The sequence below is a fragment of the Juglans microcarpa x Juglans regia genome, chromosome 4D, assembly GCF_004785595.1.
Source record: "Juglans microcarpa x Juglans regia isolate MS1-56 chromosome 4D, Jm3101_v1.0, whole genome shotgun sequence".
NCBI classification, from domain to species: Eukaryota; Viridiplantae; Streptophyta; class Magnoliopsida; order Fagales; family Juglandaceae; genus Juglans; species Juglans microcarpa x Juglans regia.
Genome location: NC_054600.1, coordinates 31,210,713 through 31,221,706, shown reverse-complemented (window position 1 = coordinate 31,221,706; position 10,994 = coordinate 31,210,713). Strand labels below are relative to the sequence as shown.

General features: G+C 34.9%; 1 protein-coding gene across 1 annotated transcript; it reads left to right on the top strand.

Moving 5' to 3' along the window:
- Nucleotides 1-6,518: 6,518 nt before the first annotated feature.
- On the top strand, nt 6,519-10,408 carry LOC121260993 (probable 1-deoxy-D-xylulose-5-phosphate synthase 2, chloroplastic). The gene is made up of 10 exons (XM_041163125.1): nt 6,519-6,746; nt 6,875-7,054; nt 7,196-7,360; nt 7,498-7,648; nt 7,948-8,219; nt 8,453-8,726; nt 8,818-9,125; nt 9,267-9,548; nt 9,671-9,955; nt 10,080-10,408. Exons 1-10 carry the CDS (start codon nt 6,630-6,632, stop codon nt 10,233-10,235), a joined length of 2,190 nt encoding a protein of 729 aa, XP_041019059.1. The 5' UTR covers nt 6,519-6,629; the 3' UTR covers nt 10,236-10,408.
- The last annotated feature ends 586 nt before the right edge of the window (nt 10,409-10,994 follow it).

The window sequence follows — 10,994 nt, the reverse complement described above, 5'->3', positions numbered from 1 at the left end:
GGTGCACGTCTTCTCTTACCAAACCGTCAGCAGTTAACTTCGTTTCCCGGAGTCCTCAATAAACGTTAGCTTTGAACTTCTATAGATGCATTTGAACTGCTTAATTGTCTCTCTTTCTTTCAATTGATCTCCATCCAACGCCATTTCAGCTTTATATTCATCCATCCAAGGAGCAATGGGATTATCTCTCGCTGTCTAAGGAGCTTTATAATGAGATTTCACAGTTATCTCATTATATATAATTATCTTTTCTTATTTCTGTATCCATCAAACATGTTTTCCCCATGTTTGTTCATCGCAATCAATCAGCTTTATATATATATAACGAACTGATTGATTGCGATGAACAAACATGGGGAAAACATGTTTGATGGATACAGAAATAAGAAAAGATAATTGCCCACCGAGCATGAGGTGCTCTCTGACTTTAGCGTTAACATTAACCAGTAGCCAACGACTACTACTACTATTACAATCGTAAGCTAAATCGTCTCATTTAATAAAGTTCCTATTTTTTTGGCGAGCTCGCACCTCTAACATTCATTTGTGTACGTGTTAGTTGTTATGTAACCTTATCATTTTTATAGTGATGGTACAGTTTTTTACAACAAAAAATCTTAATACCCAAAAATTAGTTATTAATTCTTAATCAACGGGCCTCGTAATAAAATATTTATATATACTCCTACGATTTAAAAAAAAAACAAATTGATAATCTTCATTCAGTTATTTTATAATCAATAAATGTCATATATAATTGTCACTTTATTTAAAATACTAAAAGAACTTTCTATTTGAATTTAAAATTTTACTTAGCTGTACTTTAGTTAAAATATAATTATAAGAGATTATTAAACGTGCATCATTAGTCCCATAAAAAAATTTAGGATAGCGTTATTTAATTTCCAAAAATTTACTTCTCTACATGTCAGTTATTGATATGCTGAAAATTATAAAATTTAAAATTTAAAATTAAAATTTTAAAAAAAATAACAAAATGAGTATTATAAGTATAATTGTAAGTACACGTAGCACTACTCTTAAGCGAAAACTTGCATTTAATCTATCATCTTCGATAGGGACATTTGCTCCACATGTTACCCGTGATGAATCAAGTGCTAGTTAATTTGATACTAATCAAAACAACATTTGTAGAAATATTTTAAAATTCAAATAGGATTGGATTGGATATATATCCTAGTATGCTTTGTGTGAAATTTTAAAGAGAAATATTTTAATTATAAAAAAATAAATCTACACCTAACATGAGGGTGGACAAGTCTGATTGCAATTTGGCACCACATTGCGGTACACATGCGACGTCCATAAAACCAATGCTATTAGTATTCACTAATTTGTTGCCCTCCAGCAGGGCCCAATTAGGACGTTTGTCAATCAAATCTAAAACATCGAATAAGACATCAATCAGACGCCCGCCCCGCCTAAATCAAGACTTTAATTTCTCAGAAATTGTTTCATTTGTCCGCTTCGGTTACCACGGTTTACACGTGGATCATCATGCTCCTGCTGCATGCACATAATATATATATATATGAAAAAAGTATATTCATCATCTTTTTTTATTATTTTATTCCTCTCATCATATTATAATTTAAGATTAAATTATAGATTTATAAATAAAATATAATAAATAATCATCAATTGTTCAATACCTCATCATCTTAATGAGAATTGAAATGATGAGAAGTATTATATATATATATATATATATATATATATATGCTTTCAACATACTTACTTGTAGTTGTTCGATACGATTCTTAATTATTAATACGTTTACATTTTCTGTAGCAGTGAATGTTAATTTGTGTTTACTACGTACGTACGCACTGTACAACGAGATAAGCTAACTTAAGATTAGGTTTTTTTGTATTTAGAGATGAGTGCTAGAGATAGTTTTAAATGAATTTAATAAAATATTATTATAATATTATTTTTTTAATATTATTATTATTTAAAAATTTTAAAAAAATATATTATTTATTATATTTTATGTAAAAGTTTAAAAAAATTATAATAATAAAATAAAATAAATTGAGATGAACTTTTAATACAAACCGGACTATTTTTCTATGTGCGTACGTACCTATGTATCGAATAAGGAAAAATATTTATTGCAGCCAACTGTGTGCTGCAGCTGCAGCATACCCTGTGCTACGTATAAAAAAAAAAAATTACATGTGGAGTATGCGGAGAGTGCGGCTGATGTATAGCCGCACTCTTTTAAAAATGTTTTTGGGTTCACATAAAACTTGTTTGGAGAGAGCACAAATCGTGCACGTTTGGAATGAGCTCAATTTTTCTTTTCCTAGTAGTGACGTTGAATGTGATCGGTCCACCATATATATATTGAAAAATTATTCTTATTATTTACTATTCACTATCTCATAGCCTATAAAAAAAGTTATAAATGTGAGATATGAAAATTAATAATGATTGATGTATAAAATTCCTCATGTATATCTTCAATTATAAAATCCACTATAGGCAAATGAACAGGAATGAACAATGTCTTTGTTTGACACTTCCTAAAGCTCTACGATGCTAGGAGCCTTGTAGATTGTCCTCAACGACTCCAACTCACCAGGAGTCACCATCAACTACCACGAGAACCCGTCGAGTTTTTGTAACTCGGTGCAGACCTTAGAAGGATTTAGGCCCCCGGGAGCATGCAAATAACTAGAAGGCTTGGCAAACTTAGGATTTTTAAGAGTAGGACGTGAAGAGTTCTTTGAAGCCAAGTGAATGAAAAGACTGAAGAAGGGAAAATGAAATACCCGCAGAGAGAAGTTTGAAGAGAAAAAGAGAAGCGCGAAGAGATCTGAGAGAGGAAGAGAAAACAAAGTGGGCTCCAATGCCGAAAAGGGATTTAAATCAACTCCATTTGATGGTTGGCATCCCAAAGTCATGGGAACGCACGCGCCCACGAAGCTGGCAAAACGTGCATGAATCTTACGACATGTACTATACAATGTGATGTAGAGAGAAGGAACCACCTGACACCATCAATGCTGAAGGAATTGGAAGGACATAATCAAGTGCAAAATTCAACTGTCAGAAAACGTGCCAATAAAGTCAGAAGGGGAACCATCACCTGATATCGTTAAAATGACAAAAAAACCATACGGATATAACCTAGAGCCCAGAACCTGACAAGTAGAAGAGTTGGGAGAGTAATAACCATCCATTTCTAGAGAAGATAACCTTAACGGAAGTAGAAAAATATATAGCATAAAGACTAAGGCAAGAAGGAATTCCCATCGGACTAGTCCGATAAAAATTTACGGGATAACTGTAAGGGATTTTTTTCTCCTATAATTCCATATAGCAAACCCACGAGGGGAGTAAGTTGGAGAGCCAAACCAAGCCTAACAACTCTCTTGTAAAAGGAGTCAGTGGACATCTACAAAGTACTTGGCCCACTAGCAAAACTCACCCAAGAAGCAACCCACGTGTAAGGAAAGCGAACAGTAGGGACAAATGAGACTCACTGCCCTGACACCACCCTCATGAAACCCTACTCTCAAAAACCTACACAGGCAGGTGGAAGAGAAATATGGAGAGCCATTGGTCTCCTGATAACAAGCATGAAATGGGTTAACAGGGAAGTCCATAGGGTAAAGTGAGTCAGGAAGTCATGCTGCATTAATGACGTCGCTCCTTGGACTCTACACCATATTTATGACATTGTCCTAAAAGTCATACCGTATTAAAGGATTATGACTAAACAAACAGTGGAAATGACATAGGCTCTTCAAAGTCAGGTATGAGCTGTCCCCACCAGAAACCTAGTATAAAAGTTGACCTTCAGGTATGAAGAGCTCTCTCTAATTTTTCTAAGTTTACACACAAACTATTAACGAGATATACTAATTTTAGCATCGGATACTCCTTGACCTCTAACGAGGCCCCCTACTCTCCGTGTTTCCTTAATTGTGCAGGTGAAAAAACTCAAAATCTAAATTACTGGAACTCGGTCCAAAGACGTACGAAACACAACGTTAACAGTATTCTTTCTTTCTCCTTTCCAAATTAATTTTCTAATAAACATTGTTGGCTGGCTTTACGGATATATCTGAAGAAAGATTTAGGTAGTTCTAATCCCGTTTATAATTTTATATTGTTATGACAGTCGATGTGTATCCCATATAGCTGCAGCTATAGAACACACACAACTTAATTATCACATGGTGAGAAATTAATTAAGAATAAGATTAGGATACGATCTTGCCTTTTCCTTTTACTATATATAGATATATTGTATACTACAAATCATCATGTGTAGCTAATCCATCGTTTCTTTTGATTTGTATAAATTAGTAATTCGTTATAATTCCCTGGCCCATATGATCGTTATCCTTTACCGAGCAACTATTCATATAATTAAGTAAACAAGGTAAACCCATCTGATGCATGTAAGATTTGGGAGAAAAATTAAATAATAAAAGGATAGTTAGAATACTTAATTCCCTTTGGTCACTATTGATCAAATATCTGTAGAGGCGATTATTATTTTTTTATTGTGAATCTTCAATGGAGTATCTCATACTTTTATATAGATAAACCAATACCCTTATGATCTACAAGTTTCCAAACGTTATTTCCTTTCATCAATAAACATAACCGTTCATTAATTCTCAGATTTCCAATTAGCATTTATCTTTTATTTTAATTACTGAGAGTATAATATTAATAGAATATATTTTAAAATAATACAATATATATAATACAATATTATTTATAAAAATGTGGTACTTAGCCTCGTTTACATTCAAAACTCACTTCAACTCATCTCAACTCATCTAATCTCATCATTACAATATTTTCAAATTTTTACACAAAATATAATAAACAATTCAACTTTTTCAAATACCAAAACAGCTTTCCCAGATCTCTACACAAAATATAATAAATAATTCAATTTTTATTCTACTATTCACAAACATTCTCAACTCATCTCTGAATCCAAACCACTAAGAGTCGTTTGCATTCAAAACTCATCTCAACTCATCTCATCTCATCATTACAACTTTTTCAAATTCACACACAAAATATAATAAACAATTCAACTTTTTTAAATCTCAAAACAACATTAACTCATCTTTGAATCCAAACCACTCCTAAATTCTCTTAGAGTACTGCTACATCTCCGTAGTCCGAGAACCCACCGAAAAGGTAAAAGTAATTCTTTTTTTTATTTTCTTTATTTTCATATATTTTTTTAATTATCATAAACATTTTAAAAAAAATAAAAAATTTATAACATCAATAAAAAACACTTCTTTAATCACTAAAAAAAAAATCTCAGTATTTCTGACTCTCCTGAGTCTTTTATAAAGAGACGTGCTCTTAAACAAATAATTTATCCAGTTTAGATTCACAATCCATCTCAACTCATTTCACTATTATTTATTATTTATCAATTTTAATTTATAAATTTTATTATTATTCATAACTTATCTTATTATTATTTATAATTAATCTCAATTGGTCTTCAAATCCAAACGAGGCAACGTGTTAAACGTAGGCTCTAGGAAAACCATTGACGGCATCTTCTTATATATAATCCAAGTAGTCATCGTCAGAACGAGAATCTGAGTCTGACGTACGCAGAGGTGAGAGTCTGATAGCAACGTATAAAGAATTAAAGCAAGGTAGGAAGTAGTCTCATCGTATTTAAAAATGTAGTGGACTCTCTTTATGTAAACATGCCTAGTCAAATCAAGCAGCGCAGCATCTCATCCCGAACAGAGACAAATATTAGGAATATTCCGAACAGAAATACGGTTTAACGTAGAAGTTTATTTTGTGGCAGCATAGCAATAGTCTCCTTCGTTTGTTACGTAAACTTATTTCAATTTATTATTATAATTTTTTTAAATTTTAATATAAAATATAATAAATAATTTAAATTTTTTAAATATCAAAATAATAATAATATTAAAAAATTATATTTTAACAATATTTTATCATCTCAATTCAACTCAATTCAATAAACGCAACCTTAATTTTATTTTTTAAAAATGTTTTGATGAAAGTAACGATAACAAGTTAATTTACACTATATACGATGGTCTCATAATTTCTATATTCTAAATATAAAAAATATATATATAAACTCATGTTTTCTTCTACATTCATGATCTATTTTATTGGTATAAATTCATGAAAACGAAAAATTAGCAAAACGAAGTAATTTTCTTTAAGAGAAAAATAATATTCAGAATCCAATTGGTCATAAATAAGGTGCTTTACCCACACCCAAGAAAAAAACATTGTGTTAATATCTAACCAAAATAAGGTTTAGTATCACGTGTATAAAAACAAAATAATGTTTAGTGTGAGTGACACTGTGCGAAACACATGCACCCACGTCTTTTTCTGTGCACGGGAAAATGACTATCCACGTTTCCTGGTTCCAACGCGAGACCCAACTTCCCTGTCCAGTGTCCCACACTGTTCTGCATTTCCTATAAAACCCGTTTAGCGGTATACTCATGATCAAGCTCTACCTTTGCCTACAGCCACTAGGTCAGTTCAGCAGATCCCCCAACCATTTCTGCTTCTACTTCTTTAGCTCTTGAACAACATTTTTCTCAAAGGCAGACATGAGTTCTTCGGTCCTTAGAACCAGTTTTGTTCCATGTTTCTGTCCTCAAGATGCGCGTTCTTTTCCAATCTCGCAGAGTTTAAAGACTACTGGTCGTCTGCCCCGGGAACTGAAGGTCTCTCACTCTCTCTAGTTTGTTAAAATACACTTTTGTAACTGCAAAATTAATAGATGGCATTATCTGTTTCTACAATATAATAGGTAAAAGTGTGTTTTGACAGTATATTCTCTTTCATTTTTCAGCTCAATAGAACGATAGTTGCTCAGGAAAACAATGCAAGCGATGATCTGGTGAACAGAGGTCAGATGACAAGGCATAACAGACTGGCCACAAAGTTCCTCAATTTCTCAGAAGAGAAGCCCTCCACTCCAATTCTTGACACCATAAACTACCCTATGCACATGAAAAATCTTTCCATTGAGGTAATAAACTTGAAATGATGCTTCTGTACTTGGTTGCTAAGAGAACCCAATTTCAGAGTGCATGTGAATTGATCATTCATATATGTATATGGTTCTCTTACTTCGCTTAAATTGATGTTTGAGCAATATTTGTTGTTTTAGGAACTTGAGGTTTTAGCCAATGAACTCCGAGAAGACATTGTTTATACAGTGTCAAAGACCGGAGGCCACCTAAGTTCAAGCCTGGGGGTGGCTGAGTTGACAGTAGCACTTCATCATGTATTCAACAGTCCTGAAGATAAGCTTATATGGGATGTTGGGCATCAGGTGATCCATCAGTCTTTTTCGATTTACATTTTTATGCAGTCTTTATCCAATTCTCCTCGTGCCTCTTATCTTCTTCCATTTTTTTTCTTGTAGAATTGAAAGTAGTTTATTGGATCAATTTGGGTGCGTGTTTGCAGGCCTACCCTCATAAGATTTTAACCGGCAGGAGATCCAGAATGCATACAATTAGGCAAACATGTGGGCTTGCTGGCTTCCCCAAGAGGGAAGAGAGTGTACACGATGCCTTTGGAGCAGGACACAGTTCAACAAGCATTTCCGCTGGCTTGGGTATAGAAAACTCTTGAAAACTTGTTTCTTGTGCGTATTTTAGAGTCAAAAGTTCATTGACATCAACAAATAAAAACGTTCCACATCAAATAATTTAAAAGCCATTAATCTACACTTTTGACCAATTGAGATGGTGTGTAATGTTAAATCGAACACCAAGAGGAGAAAAAAGCCCGAATTGAATCCCATAGCCTTGGCAAATTTCATCGGCCATCCAACACAGGATGTTAGATGGGCTTTAATCATTGCTGATTGATTGGAACTCTTACTAAAAACTCTCTGTGTGAAATGGCTTATAGGGATGGCAGTAGCCAGAGACTTGCTGGGGAAGAACAACCACGTGATTTCGGTAATAGGCGATGGGGCCATGACAGCCGGACAGGCATACGAGGCAATGAACAATGCGGGTTACCTTGACTCAAATCTTATCATCATTTTGAACGACAATGAACAAGTTTCCTTGCCAACTGCCACTGTGGACGGCCCTGCTCCTCCCGTTGGAGCTCTGAGTAGATCCCTGACTAGGCTACAATCCAGCAGAAAGTTCCGCCAGTTGCGTGAAGTTGCGAAGGTATTACCTCTACTCTCATTGAGCAACAAAAAAACTTTCGTACTTTGATGGAAAAAAAAGGCAAAAGAAACAAAAAGGGCCCGAGCAGGCCCAGATGCCTAATATATCCAGACTATTGGATGACAGCCCGTGTTGGAGATGAACCTGGTTCAAAAGCCCAACCTCCTGTCAATTGTCGTATTAACTCGAGCATTATCAACTGCAAGATAACAATTTATGACTTACTTGAACAGAACGTTTCAAAGCAAATTGGAGGGAAATCGCACCAGGTTGCTTCTAAGCTTGATTTCTATATGAAAGGGATTGTGGGTGGTGCTGAGGCATGTTTGTTTGAAGAACTAGGACTATACTATATTGGTCCTGTAGATGGCCATAATGTTGAAGACCTTGTCTATATTTTGAAGAAGGTCAAGGCCATGCCAGCCCCAGGACCTGTTCTCATCCATGTTATCACTGAGAAAGGAAAAGGCTATGCTCCGGCTGAAGTAGCACCAGATAAAATGCATGGTGAATGTCATTCTTAAAACTCACCTGAAAGATTTTCTTTTTATAATTTAATGTTAACATGTGGTTTAAGGGGTTTTGGTTTTACATTCAGGTGTCGTGAAATTTGACCCCAAGTCAGGAAAACAGCTGAAGTCCAAATCGAGTACTCGTTCATACACCCAATACTTTGCAGATTCATTGATTGCAGAAGCAGAAAGAGATGATAGGATTGTAGCCATTCATGCTGCTATGGGAGGGGGTACAGGACTTAATTTATTCCAGAAGCGATTTCCGGATAGATGTTTTGATGTTGGGATAGCTGAACAACATGCCGTTACCTTTGCTGCTGGCCTAGCTGCTGAAGGGCTTAAGCCATTTTGTGCAATCTATTCTTCTTTTCTACAAAGAGGATATGATCAGGTGAATAAAGTCATCTCTCAAATAATGCTTCATTTTGATGTACTTGTTTACATTACCAGGTTACTTTTCTACATGTTTTTCTTCTAAAAATAATATTTTTGGAAAGTCTCGAATTGCTTAGAGGTATGGATGGTGATGCAGGTTGCTCATGATGTAGACCTACAAAAGCTTCCTGTGAGGTTTGCGATAGACAGAGCTGGCCTTGTCGGTGCAGATGGTCCAACCCATTGTGGGGCCTTTGACACAACTTTCTTGGCTTGCTTACCTAACATGGTGGTCATGGCTCCTTCAAATGAAACTGAACTCATGCACATGGTGGCCACAGCTGCTGCTATTGAGGATCGGCCTAGCTGCTTTAGGTACCCTAGAGGAAGTGGCATTGGGTCGATTCTTCCACCAAATAACAAAGGGACACCCTTAGAGGTACTTAAATATAAAGTCTCATGATCCCAGCTATTTGTATATATATCCCATTTGCCTAATATTGGAGGTACTCAAACGTTATTCTGTGCGTTGTCCTAACTTAAACGTTTGAACGTACGTAGGTTGGTAAGGGAAGGGTGCTAAAGGAGGGAAGTAGGGTGGCTATTTTGGGTTATGGGACAATAGTACAAAGTTGTGTGGCAGCAGCAGAGCTGCTTCAAGTGCTTGGCATTTCAGTAACTGTAGCTGATGCACGATTCTGCAAGCCTCTTGATGGAGATTTGATCAGACGCCTAGCTCAGGAGCATGAGGTCCTCCTCACTGTTGAAGAAGGGTCTATCGGAGGATTTAGCTCTCACGTTTCACACTACTTGGGACTGAATGGATTGCTTGATGGAAACCTCAAGGTTTGATATTTTATGTTTGGTTAATGCATATCTTTATATATATATATATATATATGTATGTATATGTATATATGTTTAACTAGATCAGTGCTAATTAAATTTTGGGTCTTTTTTGTGAGTGTAGTGGAGGGCAATGATGCTTCCTGATAGATATATCGACCACGGTTCTCAAACCGTTCAGATCGAAGAAGCAGGGCTTAGTTCAAAGCATATCGCCACTACTGTATTGTCATTGATAGGTGAACCGAGGGATCAGAACCTTCATCTTCTCCAGATATAGATCATGAACTCGTTCCAGACATTATTAATGTCACTGCACAAAATTGTACCTTATACTTATTGGACCAACCAGCTGATATATTAGCAATGAGTCCACTCAATTATATAAATATATATATATGTAAAATGTAGCTCTAGAATATTCATACATAATGTAATTAATTAATTTAAGCAGATTTGAGCTTCATTTTAGAGAAAAAAAAAACATGTTTACCCTCCTTAGTATTTATGCATTTACAAGTATGTATCCCGCAGCTAGCTAGCTTGTTTGAACGATGAGATCCTAACAAATTCATATTATTTAACATATATATATGTATATATAGAAGCACGTAGTAGTACTGCAAGGAGTAATTCAGATTACTTGGGCTTAATTAATTTCCTTTCTAGCTAACCGGACAAGCTGGTCAAGTACTACTCCGAATCTCGGGATGCTCTGCATAATATACCGTATTCTCCTAAGCTAAATTAGTCTGATTATTGATGTTGAATTATATGATTCAAATATTCTCATGATTAGTATTCTGGACAAATAGATAATCAATTAGTTAAATAAAGAAGAAGTTTAAAATGATATATTTTTTTGAAGTTCAACATAGTAAACTGTAGTGGATAGGATAGTTATTGTCGGAAATGGCCGAAAGCATAACCTATAAATTACTTAGACTGATTTTTTAATGCTCACGACATGACCATTATACCCCTTTTCAACAAGAAAAAGTCTCGAGAGCAGCCCTTGTTCATGCATCATCCAAAACAC